This window comes from Lathamus discolor, chromosome W (genome assembly GCF_037157495.1).
Source record: "Lathamus discolor isolate bLatDis1 chromosome W, bLatDis1.hap1, whole genome shotgun sequence".
Lineage (NCBI taxonomy): Eukaryota > Metazoa > Chordata > Aves > Psittaciformes > Psittacidae > Lathamus > Lathamus discolor.
This window is the reverse complement of record NC_088908.1, coordinates 24,627,023-24,654,312: the sequence shown is the minus strand read 5'-3', so window position 1 is coordinate 24,654,312 and position 27,290 is coordinate 24,627,023. Positions and strand designations below refer to the sequence as shown.

The window sequence follows — 27,290 nt, the reverse complement described above, 5'->3', positions numbered from 1 at the left end:
AACAGGGAAGGGCTTGTTGGAAATGTGATGCTCCAAGGCAGCCTTGGATGCAGTGATCACGAGATGGTTGAATTCGAGATCCTCAGGACAGTGAGAAGAGCTTGTAGCAAGCTCACTGCCCTGGACTTCAAGAGAGCAGACTTTGGCCTCTGTCGTGGTTTAAACCCAACCACAAACCTCGTTTACTCACTCCCCCCCTTCTTGCCCTCCCCCTGCTCCTGGAGGGACGGAGAGGAGAATCGAAAAGAATGCAACTCCCACAGGTTGAGATAAGAACAGTTTAGTAAGTAAGGTATAACACAGATCACTACTGCTACCACCAATAATAATAATGATAAAGGAAATAACAAGAGGAAAGAATACAACACCTCAACACCAGCCGACCAATAACTCACCCCACTCCCCCCAGCCAAGCACCGACCGATACCTCCTCCAACCCTGCAGTCCCTCTACCCCTTCCGGGTCACTCTAAGTTACCTCCTGGGCATGACGTGCTGTGGTATGGAATACCTCTTTGGCTAGTTTGGGTCAGGTGTCCTGTCTCTGCTTCCTCCCGGCCTCCCCTCCTCCCTGGCAGAGCATGAGGCTCAGAAAGTCCTTGGCCAGACCAAACATTCGAGCAGCAACTGAAAACATCGGCGTTATCACCACTGTTCCAAGGCCAAAAGATCAAAACACAGCACTGTACTAGCTCCTAAGAAGGAGAAAAATGACTGCTGCTGCTCAACCCAGGACAGCCTCTTCAGGAACCTGCTTAGTAAGGTTCCATGGGATATCCCTGGAGGGCAGGGGGCCCTAAGACTGTTGGTTGATATGCAAGGATCACCTGCTACAAGCATCCCAACTAGAAGGAAGTGCAGCAGGAGGGCCAAGAGACCTCCTTGGATGGATAAGGAGCTGCTGAGGAAAATTCAAATTAAAAAAGAGTCTTATAAAAAGTGGAAGCAAGGACAGGTGGACTGGAAGAGTACAGGGATGTTGTCCGGGAAGCTAGGGACCAGGTTAGGAAGGCTAAGGCCCAGTTAGAATTAAACTTGACTAGGGATGTTAAGGGTAACAGAAAGGGATTCTATAGGTACATAGTGAATAAAAGACAGACTAGGGACAATGTAGGCCCCCTCCGGAAGCTATGGGGAGAACTGGCTACTCTGCATTTGGAGAAGGCTGAGGTTCTGAATGACTTCTGTGCCTCGGTCTTCACTGGCAAAGGCTCTGACTGCACCACCCAAGTCTTAGAAGGTAGATGCAGGGACTGTGAGAATGAAGACCTTGGGCCCACTGTAGGAGAGGATCTGGTTCTAGACCATCTTAAGAATCTGAACACACACAAGTCCATGGGACCTGATGAAATCCATCGGCGGGTCCTGAAGGAGCTGGCGAATGAAGTTGCTAAGCCACTGGCCATCATATTTGAAAAATCATGGCAGTCAGGTGAAGTTCCCGACGACTGGAAAAAGGGAAATATAACCCCCATTTTCAAGAAGGGGAAAATGGGAGACCCGGGGAATTACAGACCAGTCAGTCTCACCTCTGTGCCTGGTAAAATCTTGGAGCAGATTCTCCTGGAGGGCATGCTAAGGCACATGAAGAACAACAAGGTGGTGTCCCTCAGGGATCGGTGTTGGGACCGGTCTTGTTTAACATCTTCATCGCTGACATGGAGAGTGGGATTGAGTGTGTCCTCAACAAGTTTGCTGATGACACCAAGCTGTGTGGTTCGGTTGATAGGCTGGAGGGAAGGAATGCCATCCAGAGGGACCTTGACACGCTTGTAAGGTGGGCTGATGCCAACCTTATGAAGTTCAGCCATGCAAAGTCCTGCACCTGGGTCGGAGCAATCCCATGCACAGCTACAGTTTGGGGAAAGAAGAGATTGAGAGCAGCCCTGTGGAGAAGGACTTGGGGGTGTTGGTCGATGAGAAACTTAACATGAGCTGGCTGCGTGCGCTCGCAGCCCAGGAAGCCAGCCGTGTCCTGGGCTGCATCAAAAGGAGCTTGACTAGCAGTTCGAAGGAGATGATTCTGCCCCTCTACTCTGCTCTCGTGAGATCTCACTTGAAGTATTGTGTACAGTTCTGGTGTCCTCAACATAAAAAGGACATGGAACTGCTGGAACACGTCCAGAGGAGGGCCATGAGGATGATCAGGGGACTGGAGCACCTCCCGTATGAAGATAGGCTGAGGAAGTTGGGGCTGTTCAGCCTGGAGAAGAGAAGGCTGCGTGGAGACCTAATAGCAGCCTTCCAGTACCTGAAGGGGGCCTATAGGGATGCTGGGGAGGGACTCTTCGTCAGGGACTGTAGTGACAGGACGAGGGGTAACGGGTTAAACTTAAACAGGGGAAGTTTAGACTGGATATAAGGAGGAAATTCTTTCCTGTTAGGGTGGTGAGGCACTGGAATGGGTTGCCCAGGGAGATTGTGAGTGCTCCATCCCTGGCGGTGTTCAAGGCCAGGTTGGATGAAGCCTTGGGTGGGATGGTTTAGTTTGAGGTGTCCCTGCCCATGGCGGGGGGTTGGAACTAGATGATCTTGAGGTCCTTTCCAACCCTAACTAGTCTATGATCCTAAGGTGCTTTCTAACCCTGACTATTATATGATTCTATGGGGGTGGAAGAAAGAGGTCTGCGTAGTGAAGCTTCTGCAGTAGTCACTAGCAGCCATCCAGCAGATCAGGATGTCCTCTGCAACTCTTCTAAAGTCTTGTAAGTTCAGGAGAATCCTCTGGCTTACGGGTAGATCCCCTAGTGACTATGTGTATTTTCTTTGTCTTCCTCTGCCTTCACACTCCCTGGAGCAGGTGAACTGTATGGGCACAGAAAATAACACCATCAGGATCCCTTTGGAAAGCTGTCTAAAAAAGGACTGAACAGGCTGAGGACAGAATAATGCAAGTTGTTTATTACATACTCTGCTAGCTGGAATAAAATCTGAAAGTTAACAGGGTATTGTAGAGTACAAATGACTTCCAAATTCTCTCACTGCAGAGCTGACTTTCCAGTTATAAAATGATTTGTATGGTTCTTGGATAACTGAAAAACAAGAAAACCAATGAAGCTGACAAAACTGTCTGTATAAAATGGAGCTCTGCTTGTTATTTAGAGGTGTCAGATGAAATCTGCACTAAGCCTTGCGAAGGAGAGTAATCTGTGGTTTTGCTTTCTGAGCCGTGGGTTCAACTTTCCTCCATGGGCATTTCCTTTAGTAGTCCATACAGTGCTGCCATATTAACTGACAACAGGAAAACCATATGCTCAAGCTTGTTTCTTGTCTCAAACCAAATCTTGATCCTCAAATCATTGTGACTTCTGATTTGCAAGTCAAGCCCTGAACTGCCAAACCCTTCAATAGAGTTAAAAACCTAAACCAGAACTTGATTCTGATTTGGTTGTGTGTTCACCAGCAAATACATTTTTAAAAGACTGTAGCACATGATATAGATGAGGACTGTTCCAACTTCCCTGGAAGCCCTGCCTCTTCTGTGAGTAAGAGCAGCAGCACACTTTGTTTTCATCTGGTTGACAGACATGGGGGCTGCTGCTGGGTGCTGAAGAATGTAAACACTTTGCTGAGACATAGCAAAAATCCCTAGCACCTTTGTAGAAGAATGGAAAAAAATCCATCAAAATCCAAATCTTTCTGTAGAATGAAGAAAACATGGTCAAAACCAGTATTTATTTCATATTTCATCCTTTTCCCCAGCCTCCCCTGGCATTTTTTCCTTCTGCATTCTGGTCTTACACAGTGAGCAAAAATTAGACTGCTGATAATATCAGTATTACGTGGCACTTCAGTGGTGGGCCTGAATCCTGCACGTGAACAAGAGCTGGGATACAAAAGGGTGGCAGTGCAACTGGGACAGAGAACCAGTGGGGTTGCAAAGAGTTGTCACATTTTGCATGTGTCACAGATCAAAATGGAAAGGTTCATGTAGTGGTGATCATGAGGGAGGCAGTGTGCTAGTGGCAGTGGGACTGAGGAAGCCCCAGTGTGTGTCTCCAGTGGACTTTCATGTGTGTGTGTTTTCAAAATGGAGCCAAGATGGAAAGACATGGAAAAAAGACAATACCATGTACAGAGGCTGCATGGCTGGGGTGGAAGTGGATTTGTATGAACTCTTCCGTTAATCACTTTTTTATTTCTTCCTTCCCTCCCAGGTGCAAGTGGGAAGTACACCTCAGGACCAAAGAATTGTGGGATACATTTCCTGCACTCACTTGCAAGATATTGAAGGTACTGTCCTACATTGCATATCCTACTTGTTCACTATTCCTAGTGGTGGTGTTCTTGCTCCTCCAGTATTTCTGACACAGTGCAGTCTGCATTGCAAATAGTGAAATAGTGAAGAAGGGTAGACAAGTATATCCTCAAATCTTCCCCTTTCCACTACTGGAGTAGTTAAGTATTATAGGACACAAACAAAAAATATCCCTTGAGAGGTTTCCTTCTCTTTGCTCCCTCTTAACCAAATACTGTTATTTTAGCATATACACTACTATCATCATTACTCAATAGCATTTAACAGCCCATACTGTGAGTATCAATATAAAAACATTTATTTGTATGTAACTAGGGAATTATCAGAAGATACAAGTTGGGACAGCAGAAATCAGAAGCTGGAATAAGCCCACATTCTCTGGGTTTTGACCTGTAAATTTCATACATAAATGGTGAGCAAGTTAATACATTCATTGAAAAATTCTGCTGGTCATGTTTAAAAGCAATCCCACTGTAACATTTACTACAGCACGTCACAGCATGCTATATCCCATTTGTTTCATGAAAAAGTATTTTCTAAGGTCATTTGCCTCGGTCTTCACTGGCAAAGGCTCTGACTGCACCACCCAGGTCTTAGAAGGTAGATGCGGGGACTGTGAGAATGAAGACCTTGGGCCCACTGTAGGAGAGGATCTGGTTCGAGACCATCTTCAAAATCTGAACGCTCGTAAGACTGTGGGACCTGATGAAATCCATCCGCAGGTCCTGAAGGAGCTGGCGAATGAAGTTGCTAAGCCACTGGCCATCATATTTGAAAAATCATGGCGGTCAGGTGAAGTTCCCAATGACTGGAAAAAGGGAAATATAACCCCCATTTTCAAGAAGGGGAAAATGGAAGACCCGGGGAATTACAGACCAGTCAGTCTCACCTCTGTGCCTGGTAAAATCTTGGAGCAGATTCTCCTGGAGGGCATGCTAAGGCACATGAAAAACAACAAGGTGCTTGGTGACAGCCAGCATGGCTTCACTAAGGGGAAATCCTGCCTGACCAATTTGGTGGCCTTCTATGATGGGGCTATAGAACTGATGGACAAGGGTAAAGCAGTTGATGTCATCTACCTGGACTTGTGCAAAGCATTTGACACTGTCCCGCACGACATCCTTCTCTCTAAATTGGAGAGATATCAATTTGATGGATGGACCACTCGGTGGATAAATAACTGGCTGGATGGCTGCACACAAAGAGTTGTGGTCAATGGCTCGATGTCAGGCTGGAGACCAGTGACGAGTGGTGTCTGTTGCCTTTGGGTGGCGTAGCGACCTATCTCAGGAACGGCACGGCGACCAACCCCAGCCCACTCGGTCCATCTGCTCACAGACACCAATGTGGTGAACGGCAAATGGCGTTTAATGATAGGTGACACAGCGTTATATACCCTGAATTTACAACGCCACTTCCGTCTACTTACACCACAAACCAAATGTTATTGGCTCTAGAGAGAGGGGCCTTATCTCTTTATCTTTCAGTACAACACGACATCTTCCGACCGCCGAACCCTAACTACCACATTTCCCCCCTCCCTATGCTCAACTAAATAAGCCAAAATATAAAAGTATAAAAGCATGCACCATAATTTCATAATAACAATAAAATTAACTAAAATCTAATAAGTTCTAGAGGAGGTATATCATTATCTACTTATCTTGAGGTATGTATCACAGACAAACTTAAATATAAAACATAAGACACATAGAGCAAGAAGTACCCTGAGGGTAACTAGGATCAGTGAGGTATAATTGAAGATGGTGAAAAAAGACTTCAAATAAGAATATTTTTAAAGCAGTTGTCGGCGTTCTACCAACATAATGTCTACTCGTTCTAGCCGGCTCTTGACAAACGACATAAGCTTGTTCAGGACACAGGGTCCAAAAATCAGTGCCATCACGATCATTACATTAGGCCCCACCAGGGTAGATATCAGGGTGTTCAACCATGGTGAATGATTAAACCATGTTTCATACCACCCTTGTTGAGGTTCTCCATCCCTTTTTCTTTTTTCTAGACCTTCTCTAAGTTTAGTCATGGTATCTCTGACGACTCCAGTGTGATCTGCATATATGCAACATTCCTCTCTAAGCGCTACACACACCCCTCCTTGCTGTAAATACATTAAATCTAATCCTCTCCGGTTTTGCAGCACTACTTCGGACAGTGCTCTGATGGATTTTTCTAAAGCAGTTATTGATTGCTCAATTCTTACCAGATCCTCATCTACAGCCATCCTTAGTGCTTTAAATTCTTTGCTCTGCTGCACTAATGAGGTTACTCCTGTACCTACTCCCACACCTCCTAAGATCATTAATGTAGCTACTGTTAGTGCTGTAAAAGGTTCTCGTTTGGATAAATGATGTTCTGAAGTAATCTGTGAGTGGTAAACAAACTCTTCAGAATGATAGAAAATTCTAGGAACTATTGCCACTTGTATACAATAATCTGAAGATTCATTAAAAAGTTTCAATGACAAACAAGGTGTGACTCCTATGGTGGAACAAACCCACTTGGTATCACTAGCCGGTAATAACCATCTTGCTGGTCTTTTAGATGGCAATGGTCTCTTTTCCTTATTGACACACAAATGTCTTTTGTGTTCAGGAACTTTCCCTACACACATACCTCTTCCTGTCACTTGAGTTAATGTAAGTCCTTGTTTTTCTAAACCCCATGTACACTGCGCTGGATTAGTGGCATTTGAGAGTCTGGGTTTTTTAATGACTCCTACAGCCTCATAAAAGGGCAGTCTTATTCCATAACACAACCAGCAATGTTCAGTAAGATTTGGGTTAGTTCTATTCCATACCAGATAACTGGCTTGCATCAATTTCCAAAGGGAATTACGCCCAAGATATTAGTTTTGAGTGGGGGTGGGGATATTTTTGGTATCAGTCATTTCAGAAACTATTGTTACATCATCTGATATCTCTTCGACTAAATCATCAGTCAATACTAGGTTGGGGCCTACTGGTAATGGATCATTTGGAACCATTTCCTTTTTAATAAGAAATAATCCACCTCTATCCGCTCCTGGTTCCCAATACCTAAGGCCCCAGACTCTACCTATTGACCATCCTGGATCCTCAGGCTGCAAAATGTCAAGTCTTATATGCCGACAATTACTATTCAGGACGCCTCCAAGAGAATCATGTTTAGGCAACTTACATCCATCAGGTCCCCAACTTGTTTTTATGAACTTATCTTTCATCAAAGGAGACCATGAGGAGGCAATTGTTTCACAACCCCAATAAGCACAATAGTAGTGATTTAGATGGTTGCAATATCCTTTTCCAGGGTTGGAAGCAGGGCACATATAGTAGCCTATTAAGTTTAGACATGGCTCTATAGGTGCTAGCTGGCACAGAGTGGCTGTAAAACTGAGAGCCCCTGGAGTTATGATAGTTTATACAACCTTAATACTTTCTCCTTGATATAATGTCCATTTAAATGGCTGGTGAGCCTGGTGACTTATTTCGCCCCCTGTTCGTGATGACACCAAAAACAAAATAATCAGGACACACCGGAAAGGGTATAGCTTCCTTCCCTGTCCCAAAGCAACCTGGTTCGTACTTATTTTCTGTCCAGAACCTTGAAGTCGTTTCAACCGGGAGGTCCCCAAATCATCCCATGTCCTGGCACATTGCCCTTCTCTGGATTCTGTCAAGCTGTCGTTCTTTCTTGCCAACGGGAAATACGGGTTACAGGGGCAGCCGATGATGAGATCCTGCAGATAAAACCTCACAATTTTCGTTAGCTTTATTTTGGATGTCTGATTTAATGGACTTAAGTGGACACCACTTAACTCTACCATCCTTTTTAACTGCAACATACCCTCGCCCTGTCAAAGATCATTCTACAAGTTTGTTTTATATCGAATGGGAGCATATCATCTCCCCCAAAAACACCATCTATGAGAGTGGAGACCATGGCAGAATTAAGCCCTTTGTCCGCGATTGCCTTAACAATCGCTTGTATATCCTTAGGGTTTATTGGCAAGTGGACCCTCTGTCCCCCATCTGTCACCCAGACCGGGAACGCTAGTTTGGCTGATGGAGTCCAGTCGACACACGCAATCTTTATTTTCCTCCAGTCCATGAGGGGGAGTTCTCCCCCTTTGTCCGTCTTCGTTTCCTCCGCCTCTAAGCTTGGATTGGTTGTGAACCACTCATCCCAGCTGGTGTCTGATTCAGAGTCAGAGCTCGACTGACTGGTTACTTCCGGTTTTTTTGTCGGGCTCCGGCCCCGCCCGCATTTGAAACAAGGGGGACAGAAAATCACAAAATGGAATATAAAAACCTTTAGAATCAGTTTTAAGTAATGCTAAGTTTGATGGCTTTGTAACAGTAGCAATGGAAAATTACTGAAGTGCATGATACATCGAAAAAAAAATAGAGTGCAGCTAGAGAACACACTGAGCATTCTTGTACAAGATAAATTTTTATAGTTGACAGAGTTTTAAGAAAAACAGGCTAGAAGAACAGGACACAGGGATAAGGAGTATCTGGGAATGGCAGGTGTCCAGGATGGGCTACAGTTAAACTAACTGATAAGTAGGAGGATAGGAGGATTATTATGTCTCCTGTGCTAACGAACCAATTAAACTGGTATAAGCATCTACTGCGCGTGCTGCAAAGGCTGCCAGAAGTGATGAAGATTGTTGGAAGAAGTAAACAACCCTCAGAGACCACCACCACAATTCTGTACGCATGCGCAGAACTTTCTGGAAAATGCCGTAATGTATGTATGCCCAGGGACTATATAAGGACGGCTTGTGGAGCAACAGAGAGAGACACACGTTAGGAGGAGCTATCCCCCGTGTCTCTCGGCACCGCAATAAAGAATGCCTGCTTGTCAGCTTGAAAACTTTGTTGGCAAGTTTGTTCCTGGAGTTTTCTCCGAATCACTTTCCTTGCAGGCGGGCCGTTCCCTCCCTCTTGGTTCGCCCCGCCCTCTACTCGGCAGGGTGTTTGCTCTGCAGGGACATTGCTTCAGGTGGCTGCTCCGATTGGTTTTCTTACCTTCACTCAAACTCTCCTCCTTTTTCCGGATTCCCGCACCAATTCTCTCCTTCCCATTCTCCTCCCCTTCCTGTATGCATGCGCATGGTAATGCTAGCACTTCCTCCTTTTTCCCGCCTCGGGCATCTTCACCCCGCCCTCCGCCTTTCTGCTCGACGCCATCTTGGGGCACATATGGCGGTGGTCTAGCCCAGACGGCCCCAGACCCCGCTTTCTCCGCGGCGCCCCTGGTTCTAGTTCCAACCCCCCTGCCATGGACAGGAACACCTCACACTAAACCATGCCACACAAGGCTTCAGCCAACCTGGCCTTGAACACTGCCAGGGATGGAGAACTCAAAACCTCCCTGGGCAACCGATTCCAGTGTCTCACCACCCTAACAGGAAAGAATTTCCTCCTTATAGCCAATCTAAACTTTCCCTGTTTAAGTTTTAACCCGTTACTCCTCGTCCTGTCACTACAGTCCCTGACGAAGAGTCCCTCCCCAGCATCCCTATAGGCCCCCTTTAGATATTGGAAGGCTGCTATGAGGTCTCCATGCAGCCTTCTCTTCTCCAGGCTGAAAAGCCCCAACTTCCTCAGCCTGTCTTCATACGGAAGGTGCTTCAGTCCCCTGATCATCCTCGTGGCCCTCCTCTGGACTTGTTCCAACAGTTCCATGTCCTTTTTATGTTGAGGACACCAGAACTGCACACAATACTCCAGGTGAGGTCTCACAAGAGCAGAGTAGAGGGGCAGGATCACCTCCTTCGACCTGTTGGTCACGCTCCTTTTGATGCAGCCCAGGATACAGTTAGCTTCCTGGGCTGGGAGCGCACACTGCCAGCTCATGTTCATTTTCTCATCTACCAGCACCCCCAAGTCCTTCTCTGCAGGGCCGCTCTGAATCTCTTCTTTGCCCAGTCTGTAGCTGTGCCTGGGATTGCTCCGACCCAGGTGTAGGACCTTGCACTTGTTGTGGTTGAACTTCATAAGGTTGGCATCAGCCCACCTCACAAGCGTGTCAAGGTCCCTCTGGATGGCATCCCTTCCCTCCAGCATATCAACCGGACCACACAGCTTGGTGTCATCGGCAAACTTGCTAAGGGCGCACTCAATCCCACTGTCCATATCAGCAACGAAGATGCTAAACAAGACCGGTCCCAACACTGATCCCTGAGGGATACCACTCGTTACCGGTCTCCAGCCAGACATTGAGCCATTGACCACAACTCTTTGTGTGCAGCCATCCAGCCAGTTCTTTATCCACCGAGTGGGCCATCCATCAAATTGATATCTCAACAATTTAGAGAGAAGGATGGCGTGCGGGACAGTGTCAAACGCTTTGCACAAGTCCAGGTAGATGACATGAACTGCTCTACTCCTGTCCATCAGTTCTGTAGCCCCATCATAGAAGGCTACCAAATTGGTCAGGCAGGATTTCCCCTTAGTGAAGCCATGCTGGCTGCCACCAAGCACCTTGTTGTTTTTCATGTGCCTTAGCATGCCCTCCAGGAGAATCTGCTCCAAGATTTTACCAGGCACAGAGGTGAGACTGACTGGTCTGTAATTCCCCGGGTCTTCCATTTTCCCCTTCTTGAAAATGGGGGTTATATTTCCCTTTTTCCAGTCATCGGGAACTTCACCTGACTGCCATGATTTTTCAAATATGATGGCCAGTGGCTTAGCAACTTCATTCGCCAGCTCCTTCAGGACCTGAGGATGGATTTCATCAGGTCCCACAGTCTTACGAGCGTTCAGATTTTGAAGATGGTCTCGAACCAGATCCTCCCCTACAGTGGGCCCAAGGTCTTCATTCTCACAGTCCCCGCGTCTTCCTTCTAAGAACTGGGTGGTGCAGTCAGAGCCTTTGCCAGTGAAGACCGAAGCAAAGAAGTCATTCAGAACCTCAGCCTTCTCCAAATGCAGAGTAGCCAGTTCTCCCGAAAGCTTCCTCAGGGGGCCTATTTTGTCCCTAGTCTGTTTTTTCTTTGCTATGTACCTGTAGAATCCCTTCCTATTATCCTTAACATCCCTGGCTAGGTTTAATTCTAGCTGGGCCTTAGCCTTCCTAACCTGGTCCCTAGCTTCCCGGACAACATCCCTGTACTCTACCCAGGCTGCCTGTCCTTGCTTCCATTTTTTATAAGCCTCTTTTTTCCTTTGATTTTTCCTCAGCAGCTCCTTATCCATCCAAGGAGGTCTCCTGGCCCTCCTGCTGCTCTTCCTTCTAGTTGGGATGCAGCACTCCTGAGCTTGTAGCAGGTGATCCTTGAATATCAACCAACAGTCTTGGGCCCCCCTGCCCTCCAGGGCTATATCCCATGGAACCTTACTAAGCAGGCTCCTGAAGAGGCCAAAGTCTGCTCTTTTGAAGTCCAGGGCAGTGAGCTTGCTGCACGCTCTTCTCACTGTCCTGGGGATCTCAAATTCGACCATCTCGCGATCGCTGCATCCAAGTCTGCCCTGGAGTACCACATTCTCAACAAGCCCTTCCCTGTTGGTGAGCACAAGGTCAAGCATGGCACCTCTCCTTGTTGGCTCCTCTATTACTTGCAGAAGGAAGTTGTCTTCCACACAATCGAGGAACCTCCTGGATTGCTTGTGCCGTGCAGTGCCATCGTTCCAGCAGATGTCAGGGTGGTTGAAATCCCCCATGAGAACAAGGGCCTGCGAGAGTGAGGCTTTTCCTATCTGTCTGTAGAGTGCTTCATCCACAGGTTCTCCTTGATCAGGCAGCCTGTAACAGATTCCCACAATAGTGTCTCCCACAACTGTTTTCCCTTTAACCCTGACCCGCAAACTCTCTGTAAACTACTCACCTGTCCCCAGACCGAGTTCCATACTCTCCAGCCTATCCCTAACATAAAGGGCAACTCCCCCTCCCCGCCTGCCAGGCCTGTCTTTTCTAAAGAGCCTGTAACCTTCCATTCCAACACTCCAGTCATAGGAGCCATCCCACCATGTTTCTGTGATGCCTATTATATCATACTCCGTAGATATGCACACATCTCTAATTCCTCTTGTTTGTTCCCTATGCTACGGGCGTTTGTATAGAGGCATCTGAGCTGAGCTCCAATTGAAGCCGGCTCGTTGGCTGGAGCAGCTGGAATATCTCTACATTGTTCCGAGCATTTATTATAGGTGTTGACAACTGACTGGGTGTGTTGGGATGGAATGATGCCCCACTCCCCCAACACATCTAGTTTAAAGCCTCCTTGACCAGTCTGGCAAGCCTCCTACCAAAACTGTTCTTCCCCTTCTTTACCAGAGCAGCTCCACCAGCCCCCAGTAGACCTGGCCTACTAACTTCAGTCCCATGTTCAAGACACCCAAACCCCTGACTATGACACCACCCTTTTAACCATTTATTAACCTGGCCAATCCTCCTAGCTTTTTCTTGGTCCTCCCCTGTGTCCTGGAGAATTGACGAAAAGACTATCTGAGCACCGGAGCCCCTAACCACCTCTCCCAGGGCTCTGTAGTCTTTCTTTATGGTCCCCAGTCTACTACTACCTATATCCCTAGCACCCACATGGATCACCAGGAGCGGGTAATAGTCCATGGAACTTACTAGAGCAGGCAGCCTCTCTGTAACATCCCTGATCCGTGCCCCTGGTAGGCAGCACACCTCCCTCGAGATGGGGTCAGGCCGACAGACGAGTGCTTCCGTCCCTTTCAAAGTAGAGTCCCCTATTACTACGACCCGCCGCTTTTTCTTTGTAGTGCCAGTAGAGATCTTTACCCATGCATAATCTGGCTGTTTGTGGTGCAAGTGCGTTTCCTCGTTAGTCTCCTGCAGGACAGTAAATCGGTTCTGCGTGGGGACAACAGATTTAGGAGGAAGCTCCTTGCTTTTAATTGTCCTTTTCCTCCTTCTTTTGTTATTTTTCTTTGTCACTAATTCCCAATTTCCCGGGTTGGTGGCCTCCTTCTTTCCCTCATGAGCTGGAGGGGAAGCTTGAGGCCCCCGCACAGTATGGGGCTGGAGCAAGCAGCCCTGCTTCCTCTCAGCTACCCTGACATCTTGAAGCCTGCTAATAGCATTCCACAGCTCAGCCACCTGCTGCAGGAGGGCCTCCACCAGGGAGCACCGAGCGCAGCCCTGCCCATCATGCACCTTTCCCTCACAAGACCAGTGCAAGCACCCTCTACACTCCGAGCTCTGCACTGCAGCCTACCCTGTCATCTGCTCTGTTCTGGGTGCCTATGCTGGCCACCGCCGGGGCAGCCAGAGCAGAGCTCCCTGAGCGGGCCCTGGCCATACGACGGGTGCTCACCATCCCGCTCGCCTGCCCGCGCGAACTGCCTCGTCCCGCTCTGTTTGCCCGCTCTGTTTGCCCGCTCTGTTCGCCACGCTCCTGGTCGCTCGCGCTCCCTGGGGCAAGTTTTTAACCACTCAGGGTTGGCGCTGCTGCTCCTGGCTCCGCCCCCTGTGAGTCAGTGGCTCGTGTCCGCAGAGCTGCCGGCTCCTGGGCAGGTCCTGTCGAGGACTTGAAGCTCCCTCGGTAGCTCTGGCTGCTCTGAGTTGAGGCTCCTGGACGCTGATCTCTCCCCCGCTCTGGTGTTAAAGGCGTCCTCTCTCGAGCTACTCACCTCAGCAATTATGGTTAGAGATGAACTACTAATGCTTTTCTCAAGAGATGTGCTGGCTCATCTGTGTTCTGAGCAATTACTGTGTTTTCAGATCTGACATTCACCTTTTTCAATAAAATTTGAGAATAAAATGTAGCTTATCCTCTCAGTTCTCTACCCATTACTGAATGCTGTGATGAAGCGGCTTTTCATTTCCACTGTGGAAATAGCTGCATTTCAGTGACAAATGAAGGGATCCTTTAATGAGGCTTGAATATAATTATTTTCCAAGGGGCTGTTAAGTTTACATGGCTCTTTTATGTCTTTCAATTAGTCAGTGATTAATGTTTTGGACAGGTTTTGCTGCCCAAAATCCACCTGCCTCCCTTGGAGTCATGCCTTTCAGATACCCTGCCAAACCATCAAAACAGAGCAAGCCTCCAGCTATTCCAGCCCATGTGTAGATGATGTAGCATGCTGGATGCTATCTTGTAACCTTGTTTAGAGACGTCCTTGTCTCTAAATTGGAGAGACATCAATTTGATGGATGGACCACTTGGTGGATAAAGAACTGGCTGGATGGGTGAATGCAGAGTTGTGGTCAACAGCTGGAAACCAGTAACAAATGGTGTCCCTCAGGGATTGGTGTTGGGACCGATCTTGTTCAAGATCTTTGTCGGTGACATGGACAGTGGGATTGAGTGCGTCCTCAACAAGTTTGCTGACAACACCAAGCTGTGTGGTTCGGTTGATACACTGGAGGGAGGAGTGCCATCCAGAGAGACTTTGACACACTTATAAGGTGGGCTGATGCCAACCTTATGAAGTTCAACCACGCCAAGTGCGAAGTCCTACACCTGGCTCGGAGCAATCCCAGGCACAGCTACAGGTTGGGTGGAGAAAAGGTTCAGAGCAGCCCTGTGGAGAAGGACTTCGGGGTGCTGGTCGATGAGAAAATGAACATGAGCCAGCTTCAGTGTGCACTCGCAGCCCAGAAAGCCAACACTGGGCTGCATCAAAAGAAGCGTTACCAGCAGGTCGAGGAGGTGATCCTGCCCCTCTACTCTGCTCTCATGATACCTCACCTGGAGTATTGTGTGCAGTTCTGGTGTCCTCAACATAAAAAGGACATGGAACTGTTGGAACAAGTCCAGAGGAGGGCCACGAGGATGATCAGGGGACTGGAGCACCTCCCGTATGAAGATAGGCTGAGGAAGTTGGGCCTGTTTAGCCTGGAGAAGAGAAGGCTGTGTGGAGACCTCATAGCAGCCTTCCAGTATCTGAAGGGGGCCGGTAAGGATGCTGGAGAGGGACTGTTCATCAGGGTCTATAGCAATAGGACAAGAGGTTCTAATTTAAACAGGGGAATCTTTGGTTAGGTATAAGGAAGAAGTTCTTTACTGTGAGGGTGGTGAGGCACTGGAATGGGTTGCCGAACAAAGTTGTGAATTCTCCATCCCTGGCACTGTTCAAGGCCAGGTTGGATGGAGTCTTGTGTGACATGGTTTATTGCGAGGTGCCACTGCCCATGGCAGGGGGGTTGGAGCTAGATGATCCTAAGGTCTCTTCCAACCCTAACTATTCTGATTCTAGTTCTATCTGTGCCTTTGCCTTTCCAACTTTCTCTCTACATAAGTTAACAACATCCTTGTACTTTTCATGGGGTAACTGTCCCTTCTTCCACAGGTGCTAAATTTTTTTATTTTTTTTTTCCTGAGTTCTAGCAAAGTCTCCCAGTTCAACTCGTCTGCTCCCAACCAGTTTGATTTTCGGCACATGGGGACCACCTCCTCCTGTGCCTTAAGGATATTATTCTTGAAGAGTGTCCAGCCTTCCTGGACTCCTTTGTCCTTCAGTAATGTTTCCCAAAGAATTCTGCCAATCAGTGTCCTAAACAGAACAAAGTCGGCCCTCCGGAAGTCTAAGGTAGAGGTTTTGCTCATCTTCTTCCTGACTTCTCCAAGGACTGAAAATTCTGTCATCTAGCCAGACATCTCCCCTAGTTGGCTCGCTAACCAGCTAGGTTAAGAAGTTATCTTCCACAGCCTCCAAGAACCTCCTGGACTGTTTCTTTTCTGCTGTGTTGTACTTCCAGCAGACATCTAGTAGGTTGAAGTCCCCCACGAGAACAAGGGCAAGCAATCGTGAAACTTCTCCCAGTTGTTTGAAGAACACTTCATCTGTAGATTCATCCTGGCTGGGTGGTCTAGAACAGACTCCTACCATGATATCAGTTTGGTTGGCCTTACCCCTGATCTTTACCCACAAACATTCAGCCTTCTTACTCACAACACTAAGTTCAAGACAGTCGATGCACTCCCTGACATACAATGCAACTCCACCACCTCTTTTTCCTTGTCTATCCCTTCTGAAAAGCCTGTAGCCAGCCACTCCAGCACTCCAATCATGCAAATGATTCCACCACATTTCTGTGATGGTGATTATGTCATGATTTCCCTGATGCACAATGGCTTCCAGCTCCTCTTATTTGTTGCCCATGCTGCAGGCATTGGCATAGATGCATTTAAGTTGCCCTGTGGATCTGGACTCCAACAGCAGCATGCTACCCCATGGCTCATGTCTGGCAAGCCTGGTGTTATCCCCTTACCCCCTGAAACCTAGTTTAAAGCCCTCTCTACAAGCCCTGCTAGTTCCTAGGTTAGAATCCTTTTCCCCCTTTGGGACAGCTGTACCCCATCTGCCACCAGCAGGCCTGGTGCTGTATAAACTGACCCATGGTCAAACCCCACAAAATTCTGATGCTGACACCAGTCACAGAGCCAAGAATTAATTAATGAGACTTTTCTGATGTTATCATTGACATTGTTTGTGACTGTCAGGAGGGACGAGAACACTGCTTGCACTCCCAAACCCTGAACCAGTTGCCCCAAGGCCCTGAAGTCCTTCTTGAGTCCCCTCAGGCTTCTTGAAGAGATTTCCTCATTGCCCACCTGGAAGATTAATAAAGGACAGTAGTCTCAGGGCCATACCAGGTGAGTGAATTTTCTGGTCAAGTCCCTTACCCTGGCCCCAGGGAGGTCATGTCATAGAATCATAGAATAGTTAGGGTTGGAAAGGACCTCAAAATCATCTAGTTCCAACCCCCCTACCATGGGCAGGGACACCTCACACTAAACCATCCCACACAAGGCCTCAAACACAATTGTCAGAAGTGGGATTCAAACCCACACCTCCAGGAGGAGACTGCGACCTGAACGCAGCGCCTTAGACCGCTCGGCCATCCTGACTTACAACGTAGCAGACTTCTCTGAAAGTCTGGTCAGGCCAACATATGGGTCCCTCTGTTCCCCTTAGGGTGGAGTCACCAATTACCACCACTCTTTTTTTCTAGCACAGCTGGTCATAAAAACAAGGTGTTCCCCAACTTTTCTGTGGGAACTCTTCTAACCTGCATGATCCCTTATCATCATCATCTTCCCCACTTTTCTGATCCTGAAGTATCAGGATCTCGAATCTACTGTAAAGTGGTACTTAAGAAGGTGACATGAGATGGGGGGTAATACACTGTCTAGTCTGAGGAGTAACCCATTTCCAACCTCCCTTGTTTCCTAGGTTCCTTCCATCTGCCTGATGGCAAGGAGGTAGGGGATCCTGAAGTTCTTTTGTTTTGGGTAGTTGGCTTGCTACTCTCAGGGATGGTAGAGTGTGGGTCAAACGGTCAATATCCTCCTCAGATTCCCAATAGTTCCTAATGAACTCCATAAGGGGCTACACACCACGTGCTAAGTATCCTATTAACCACACCATTTTTATCTTGCACCCTTTCTCTCAAGATGTCTAGCAATAGCTTAGTAACTAACATGTGGCTGAGTAACCTGCTAACAGGAGGTCTTGCTTCTTGGTTTGGTTATTTGGTTGTTTATTTATTTGCTACAGGAGATACTACTGTTCAGTGTGAGCAACTGGATATGCTTCAAGATTGGCTGTCTGAATTCAGAAAATCTACCTCCTCCTCCAGTACAGCCAATCCAGAGGAGCTGGTGGCTTTTGATGTCATCTGTGGAGATCTCAACTTTGATAACTGCTCCTCTGGTAAGACAAGGTTTTGTTTTCCTGGTGTCTGACTATTCCAAAAAGAAACAGGAAAGTTCCTGTGGGCTACAGCAGTATCTGAACTTGTGACTGCCTTTTGCAAGGAAAGACTTAATTGCTACATATACTTCTAAAATAGGTACTAGCCTTGAGTCTGAGACATGGATGTTATGGGATTTTTTGTGGAGATAAAAGTAAATTCATGCAGTTAAAAATAATTTCATAGTGCAAATACACAGACAGGAGATTAATGCTGCAGAGAGAACTAAACATTGCTGAATCAGTCTTGGAAAAAATTAACTTATGCTGTGTACTTCTGGGAGTTTTTAAATTTTATTTTTTTTTTTCTATATTTGGATGCTAAGGGTACCAGAAAAAAGAATTCCACAAAGCCATAATTAATGGGTGGTTAGTTCACAGAGATGGTAGCCTTTTCCAAACATAAATATTACATTTTGCTAACAGTTAAATTGCCAATATAGAGTGCAGATCATTGTGTATCCCTTCTGCTTTCCTGCTCAGTACAGCTCAGGCAGCCAGCAGAGCTCCTTGCTGGCCTTACACAATGTCTTGGAGATGGTGGACACTTGTAACAGAAGACTTTAGCACAGTTGGAGAAACATTTAACAGGGTAGAAAATATCATCAACCCAAAACACAGCCCTTCTGGTGTTCATTTCTAGCTTGTATGTACCAAAAATTAAATGGGTCACAACTGTATGATCCAAAGTAAACTCAGAATGGTCCAACAAGGTGCTGGCAAGTGCTCTGAATGGTAGAAAAACCCATTATGCACTGTGGAGGTGAACAGTAAGTGGTAATGGCTACAGAATACTGTAGTTAAACTAACACGTATTAGGACAAAATAGAATGGCAGCTGTAATAGTGAGGTTTCTTAGGGAAGGCAGGAAGAAATGTGCTCAGTAAGAGGCCTTGAGCTAGCCAAACTGCTATACGGACAGGCTGAGGAGGCAACTGGAGCAGTGCTGGTGAAGGGAGACAGAATCTGGGGGATACAAATGGCCAGATCTGCTGTCAAATCTGTGATGTGGCTGTTGCGCTTGCAGTAATGTGGATGGAGTGGCCTGGAGGCAAAGGTGTCCATCAAGGAAATAAACAACCTGCTGCATAGCAAGGGGGAGACTGCCTAGCCAGATGGCAAATGGAAAGTGAATAGGACTGTGCAGCATAAGGAAAGAGATGGGAGTGAAACCGAGAGGCAGAACATATGGCCAGCGTTCTCCACCCAGGAAGTTCTAGCACTCTAACTGTCCTGGGTTCAGCAGTAGCAGTCATTTTTCTCCTTCTTAGTAGCTGGTGCAGTGCTGTGGTTTTGACTTTCAGCCTGGGAACAACACTGATAACACCTATGTTTTCAGTTGTTGCTAAGTAACGTTTACTCTGACCAAGGACTTTCTGAGCCTCATGCTCTTCCAGGGAGGAGGGGAAGTCGGGAGGAAGCAGAGACAGGACATCTGACCCAAACTAGCCAAAGAGGTATTCAATACCACAGCACATCATGCCCACAATATAAACTAGGGGCAGTTACCCGGAAGAGCTAGATCACTGCTCAGGTTGGGCTGGGTATCAGTTGGAGGGTGGTGAGCAGTTGTATTCTCTTCCCTTGTTATTTCCCTTATCATTATTATTATTGGTTGCAGCAGTAGTGGTTTTGTGTTATACCTTAGTTACTGGACTGTTCTTATCTGAACCCATGGGAGTTACATTCTTTTGATTCTCCTCCCCATCCCTCCGGGAGCGGGGAGAGGAAGAGGGGGGAGTGAACGAGCGGCTGCGTGATTCTGGGTTGCCAGCTGGGCTTAAACCACGACACCTGCCATCTTAATTTTTCAATCTCCCTGTGATTATGAGGATGTTCTCAAGGTCATGAGATAATTAGAGGAGGTGGGGGGAAGCTAGAAGCATGTAGTGAGATAGATCAGCTGGTGTGAATGCAGTAACTGAAGAACAGTCAGCTCTATTAATAACTACTAGTAAGAAAATGGCAAACATGCCTACAGCTATGGATGCAGTACTACTGCACTCCACATTTGTGCTCTGCTTCCCTCTTAACAGGGAGAGGTCAAGAGCTGTTTTGGCAAGAATAGCATTTCACACAAGGAGATCTAATGTGATTCCTGCATTGTGTGAGCTGCATTCTGGCCAAGATACACAGCTCACAGTTTAGTTTCCCACTTCAGAGGAGTCTATTTTCATGTGTACTTACATATGCTATTGTCTTGGCAATAGACAGCAACATGTTACAGCAGCAGCTCCAAACACAGGTGAATATTCTGTTGGTCCCAAGAGAAAACCTTCAAGTGTTGCTAAGAAGTTTTAACCTTGTAAAAGGTGTTAGTGCTGCAAGAAAGTTAACAGGACTTGTTGCCAGTTTCTTTGCCATTTAACACAAATGGAATTGTAGCAGCTGGTGTGTCTAAGTTCTGGTTGTACTTGTTTCCCTAGTATGTCAAACAGCATGCATGGAACTAGAACTTGCTTATTTGTTCAGTGTCTGAAATTCTGCTATATACATTTTTGTAGGATCTGTTACTAAGTAATCCTAGGAACTTGGTGTGCTTAATGCAAGGAGCACAGCAGCAATTAGAAAGAAATTAGTTTAAAGTTGATAGGTCATGCTGATTATGTTTAGAATTACTTTAATGCTGTAGATATTCCAAGCAAATTATCAATTGTCTGCCCTTTCTCTTATCTGTTATAGCTTGGAAAACATTCAGTGAATTTTTCTGAAGCAAGTAAAGCACAAGCTTTTACCTTCGAACTTACCAAGATGTGTATATACACCCACAACAGCCATTCACATTGCCACTGTGGAGTCGGTCCAATCCTCCATGGGATGATATATCTCAGCTAAAGTTTTGTCCCAGTGTAAGTCATGCAGTGTCAATGGCAGGGAGATGAAATGCGCTGGAAAACTCACTTCAGTTTACTGCTAGACACTACTGAAAATGTTTTTCTATGAAAGACTTTGTAGGAAAGCACTGTTACTAGCAAGCATTTGCTGGGATTTCTGATCAAGACAAGACTGTTGTGCAGTACAGCTGCTATTGAACTGGTTCAAATCAACCATGTGTATGTGTATTGAGCAGGAAGGAGGACTTGCCTTTGTTGTGGCAGGACACGTGGTTGTCCAAGGTTCACCACACATAGCTGATGTGCCTTTTGGGCTTGTGCTTTCCCTGCAGAGGACAAGCTGGAGCAACAGCATCCTCTGTTTATACAATACAAAGACCCATGCCGAATTGGTCCTGGGGAGGATAAACCATGGGCAATAGGTAAGACCTTCTCTAACCATAAGTGTATGAACATTTCTTTATCTCACTGACACAACATATATAAGCAGCAGATAGCTGAGCTAACTGCAAGTAAGAATTTGATGGAGAACAAATATTTACAAAGGTTTTTTTCTGTAACATGTATTTTATAAGCCTTAACTGTCTTGTTGAATTATAATTAAGAACCAAACAGAGATCTCAAACTTCAGTCCACATTCTAGAACTTAAGCATCAAATTCCTTCAATGCCTTCCCACACCTATTCTACTTATAAAATAATTTCCAGATTACGTGGGGAGGAGCTAAATTATTGTTTCTGTACTTTCTGCATGACTTTCTGCATGCAGTGAAAGCCTGCAGCTTTTGATCAGAATGTTCCATTTGGTGTTCCATAAATACTGTAAGCACGGATGGAACAAAGCAGTTCAACAACACTATGAACTTGTAGGATTCATCTTATAAAAGGTTTCATGGAACTGTGAGCTATTCGTACCTGGTGAAACTCAGTTGAACTTGGTAAAGCTTTAGTTCAGGAATTAGACATTCTCTAGAGGAGCAAGTATAAAACTGTGAAGATACTAAAGGTAAGAATGTGGAACTGTTTAATAGAATCATAGAATAGCTAGGGTTGGAAAGGACCTCAAGATCATCTAGTTCCAACCCCCCTGCCATGGGCAGGGACACCTCACACTAAACCATCCCACCCAAGGCTTGGTCCAACCTGGCCTTGAACACTGCCAGGGATGGAGCACTCACAACCTCCATGGACAACCTATTCCAGTGCCTCACCACCCTAACAGGAAAGAATTTCCTCCTTATATCCAATCTAAACTTCCCCTGTTTAAGTTTTAACCCGTTACCCCTTGTCCTGTCACTACAGTCCCTGACAAAGAGTCCCTCCCCAGCATCCCTATAGGCCCCCTTCAAGTACTGGAAGGCTACTATGAGGTCTCCACACAGCCTTCTCTTCTCCAGGCTGAACAGCCCTAACTTTCTCAGCCTGTCTTCATACGGGAGGTGCTCCAGTCCCCTGATCATCCTCGTGGCCCTTCTCTGGACTTGTTCCAACAGTTCCATGTCCTTTTTATGTTGAGGACACCAGAACTGCACACAATACTCCAGGTGAGGTCTCACGAGAGCAGAGTAGAGGGGCAGGATCACCTCCTTCGACCTGTTGGTCACGCTCCTTTTGATGCAGCCCAGGATACGGTTGGCTTTCTGGGCTGCAAGCGCACACTGCCTGCTCATGTTCATTTTCTCATCTACCAGCAGCCCCAAGTCCTTCTCTGCAGGGCTGCTCTGAATCTCTTCTTTGCCCAATCTGTAGCCGTGCCTGGGATTGCTCCGACCCAGGTGTAGGACCTTGCACTTGTCATGGCTGAACTTCATAAGGTTGGCATCAGCCCACCTTACAAGCGTGTCAAGGTCCCTCTGGATGGCATCCCTTCCCTCCAGCTTATCAACCAGACCACACATCTTGGTGTCATCGGCAAACTTGCTGAGGGCGCACTCAATCTCACTGTCCATGTCAGCAATGAAGATGTTAAACAAGACCGGTCCCAACACCGATCCCTGTGGGACACCACTCATTACTGGTCTCCAGCCGGACATTGAGCCATTGACCACAACTCTTTGTGTGAGGCCATCCAGTCAGTTCTTTATCCACCGAGTGGTCCATCCATCAAATTGATATCTCTCCGATTTAGAGAGAAGGATGTTGTGTGGGACGGTGTCAAACACTTTGCACAAGTCCAGGTGGATGACATCAGCTGCTTTACCTTTGTCCATCAGTTCTGTAGCCCTATCATGGCTTTACTCTGTTATAGCAGGAAAACAAGCAACAAATAAAAAATAAAAAATCAGACACTGGGTCTGAGAAACTGCCCCAATGCTGGAAGGGCAGTGTTTTGGAAGGTGGCAGGCAGCAGGGAGGTCTGGATAGAGGAACAGTGAACACAATGTGCTCGCAGTGCAGTCCCCTCTCCCCACACATGCTGTCTTCACACACCTCTGCCCCCAAAAGCTTCCCAAGGCAGGTCACAGGAGGTGTCCTGGGACAGTCACATCTTCCTTTCTCTTCACAGGTACCTTGTTGGATCCTGAAGGACTGTATGATGAAGAAGTGTGCACTCCAGATAACCTACAGACGTATGCAATTACTAATTCTCCCACATGCTTTAGACAATTCCTTCAAAAGCCATTTCATTGCTTGCTATTTAACATTTCACATATTGAGGGGTGTTTTATAGACTGCAAAATAAAACATAAAATAAACACCCACTACCAAAATCCAACAAACCAATCGCTTTTACACAGTGATACTTGGGGAAGAGGGAGAAAAGGGAAAAGGACTGCTTCCCTAAGTCTTAACAGAATTGGCTTCAGTGGGTGAGAAGATGAGAGCAACTGCAGTTAGTGTTTTTATGTCTCTAAAGTTGGTCCTACCTGGACAGCCCCATAGGACAAGAAACTCCAAGCACTACCAAAAAGGGTACATGAACAGCTTGTCTGGAAGTGCTTCTGCAGGAAGCCAGCTCTGTGGTCATGGCTCTGTAAAGGGCAGCAACAGAAGGAAATGTTATTTTCCTCAAATAAAAAACCCTGTAAAGTTTAAAACACCACCCCAACCCAACAACTAATTACCTATTCTAGAAAGCTTACAGAATTTGATATACCTAACAAAGCAAGCTCACAAATAGAGAGGAATTAAATAGCACATCAGCCACAGCTTAAGATCTATCAGTGATACTATTGCAGCATTACCACTTTTAAGGAGTGTTTGATATTGAGAAACAGGTATCTTTGGTTTGAGCTAGTAGACTTATGAGAAATACAAAACCCCCTTAATTTGCAGAAGTCTTCAGATAAATCTCTTGAATACTTGTGCTGCTTGTCAAATAATATGCTAGTGGAGAGATATTAATAAGCTTTGTACATGTGATAATCCTTTTTGAACCTTCTCTATCTTGAAGGCTAGATTAATAGACTAACTACATTATTATTCTAACTATAAAGATGCCGTAGCTGTTCATTACCAAAATATCCTGAAGAGGTAAAGTTATTAAAATTAATGCATTTGTGCAGATGCTTCAGTTAACACACATAAAGGAAATGGCACATTACATAGGCAGTTTCTTTTTAATCACCAAGTACAGAACATGTTATGGTATAGATGGACACTTAGTTGAATGTATTTAGGTGATGCTACCCCTTGAAGTCATCTTTGTATCAGTTTTGAACAAAGAAATTGAATTCTAGACATAAGGTCTGGGTTTAGTTGATATTCAAAACAAGGGTTTGTTACAGCAAGTCATGCTTTGTGCATTCAAGAGCCTGCAAAGTTTCCAGCCATTTCTATTCACATGTTGAAGACATGAACTAGGTACATGTGAAAGAGATTTCTGGAAAGCAAAAGTAAGGCAATTTGGCCCCACAATCAAGTTTGCAAATGCAAATCTGTATGTGGGTGTAACAATCTATTTTATGGTTCCAGGAGCAGGCAACCTGCAACCAAATTACCTTTAGGATATTTTGTTTTACTCATAGAATCATAGATTCATAGAATAGTTAGGGTTGGAAAGGACCTCAAGATCATCTAGTTCCAACCCCCCTGCCATAGGTAGGGACACCTCACACTAAACCATCCCACCCAAGGCTTCAGCCAACCTGGCCTTGAACACTGCCAGGGATGGAGCACTCACAACCCCCCTGGGCAACCCATTCCAGTGCCTCACCACCCTAACAGGAAAGAATTTCCTTCTTATATCCAGTCTAAACTTCCCCTGTTTAAGTTTTAACCCGTTACCCCTTGTCCTGTCACTACAGTCCCTGACAAAGAGTCCCTCCCCAGCATCCCTATAGGCCCCCTTCAAGTACTGGAAGGCTGCTATTAGGTCTCCACGCAGCCTTCTCTTCTCCAGGCTGAACAGCCCCCACTTTCTCAGCCTGTCTTCATACGGGAGGTGCTCCAGTCCCCTGATCATCCTCGTGGCCCTCCTCTGGACTTGTTCCAGCAGTTCCATGTCCTTTTTATGTTGAGGACACCAGAACTGCACACAATACTCCAGGTGAGGTCTCACGAGAGCAGAGTAGAGGGGCAGGATCACCTCCTTCGACCTGTTGGTCACGCTCCTTTTGATGCAGCCCAGGATACGGTTGGCTTTCTGGGCTGCGAGCGCAAACTGCCAGCTCATGTTCATTTTCTCATCGACCAGCACCCCCAAGTCCTTCTCTGCAAGGCCACTCTGAATCACTTCTTTGCCCAATCTGTAGCTGTGCCTGGGATTGCTCCGACCCAGGTGAAGGACCTTGCACTTGGCATGGTTAAACTTCATAAGGTTGGGCTTGGCCCACTTCGCAAGTGTGTCAGTGTTCCTCTGGATGGCATTCTTTCGCTCCAGCATATCAACCGAACCACACAGCTTGGTGTCATCGGCAAACTTTCTGAGGGCGCAATCAATCCCACTGTCCATGTCAGTGATGAAGATGTTAAACAAGACCGGTCCCAACACCGATCCCTGAGAGACACCACTCGTTACTGGTCTCCAGCCGGACATCAAGCCATTGACCACAACTCTTTGTGTGAGGCCATCCAGTCAGTTCTTTATCCACCGAGTGGTCCATCCATCAAATTGATATCTCTCCAATTTAGAGAGAAGGATGTCGTGAGGGACAGTGTCAAACGCTTTGCACAAGTCCATGTAGATGACATCAACTGCTTTACCCTTATCCATCAATTCTGTAGCCCCATCATAGAAGGCCACCAAATTGGTCAGGCAGGATTTCCCCTTAGTGAAGCCATGCTGGCTGCCACCAAGCACCTTGTTGTTTTTCATGTGCCTTAGCATGCCCTCCAGGAGAATGTGCTCCAAGATTTTACCAGGCACAGATGTGAGACTGACTGGTCTGGTTCTCCTTGATCAGGCGGCCTGTAACAGATCCCCACAGTAATGTCTCCAACGGCTGTTTTCCCTTTAACCCTGACCCACAAACTCTCTGTAAACTGCTCACCTGAAGAGTTCCTTGCATTCAGTAGTAAAGTTCCACTGACAAATACATGACTGATAGATAAAAGCCATGAAATGATCAATAATGATTTAAGAGTATTCCTTCACTAGCTATGTGTACATACAGCACCTCAGTTTGAGATAACTGGAAGATTTTCCTGAGTGCTGGCAACAGAATACACATGACACCTTTTGCCTACTCAGTGTGGTTTTGTTTTCTGCAATATGTTATTATTCTCTTAATCACATGAAAACCCCCTCTCTTCGACCTCAGTTTCCACTATTTTTTTTTATGCAGATGTGCAGGGAAGCAGGGATCTGCATGTGTACCTTATGTAGAAGTAACTTATGTAGATACTGGAGAAACCAGTTCCACAAGAGGCCAGGCAAGCCTGTCCTCCCATCTCTGCAAGGGACTGGTAAACATAAAAATTGCCAATAAATTCAGTAAAATTTAAAGCCACTAATGGAATCTGAGATTTAAAGATGTTTAAATGCTAAATAGCACAGAAGCTGTGGAACGCCGTGTATCTAACAAGCATTGTTCATCTACACAGCAAAACAGGGTACAGCCTAAAATTGATCTGTTCTCAAGTTTTTCAATAATAAACCTTGATCAAGCTTTACAGACTGTTCAAACAGACATTTAAATTGGCAGCATAAGCTATCTAGAAAATTAGTTCATCAGCACTCTTCTCTAGTTTATAAATAAAGTACTTCACATTACTAAACTAATTAGGCCATAAAATCAGTAGAACAACTAGTTCTTAAGTATCTCTTTCATGTTAAGTACAGCATGCATACAACATTGGACTAGAAGAACATACGTGGTACAAATAATAAACCAGTCACAATTGTGGAACAGTAATTGTATGTGGCTGTAATTATTACAATTAATAAACTAGATGTCACAGTCTGGGCCCTGCCTCAGTGCTGGAAGCTGCACAAGCTTCTGCTCAGCAAGGCTTCATGAAAGGCACACAATCTCATCTCACACATATGATTGTGGCCTTAGAGCAAAGCACTGGAGTAAGGCCATTTTCATCTCCAAGCTCTGACTGGAGCACAGGAGAGCACAGATAAAAAACAAGATTTA

General features: G+C 46.1%; 1 protein-coding gene and 1 non-coding gene across 5 annotated transcripts in view; one reads left to right on the top strand and one right to left on the bottom strand.

Moving 5' to 3' along the window:
• Positions 1-27,290, top strand: part of LOC136004311 (sphingomyelin phosphodiesterase 3-like) — an 86,453-nt gene that overhangs the window by 50,311 nt on the left and 8,852 nt on the right. For 3 of the 4 annotated variants that reach the window (XM_065660694.1, XM_065660695.1, XM_065660693.1), the window contains 4 exons: positions 4,157-4,232; positions 17,739-17,894; positions 21,100-21,189; positions 23,273-23,336. In XM_065660694.1, the coding sequence (XP_065516766.1) occupies positions 4,157-4,232; positions 17,739-17,894; positions 21,100-21,189; positions 23,273-23,336 (386 nt within the window). Of the gene's footprint in view, positions 1-4,156; positions 4,233-17,738; positions 17,895-20,615; positions 20,783-21,099; positions 21,190-23,272; positions 23,337-27,290 lie in introns of those variants that run through there. The other variant, XR_010608379.1, reaches the window with a different exon arrangement.
• Positions 17,006-17,089, bottom strand: TRNAL-CAG (transfer RNA leucine (anticodon CAG)). The gene has a single exon. It is a non-coding gene; the product is annotated as a tRNA-Leu (tRNA).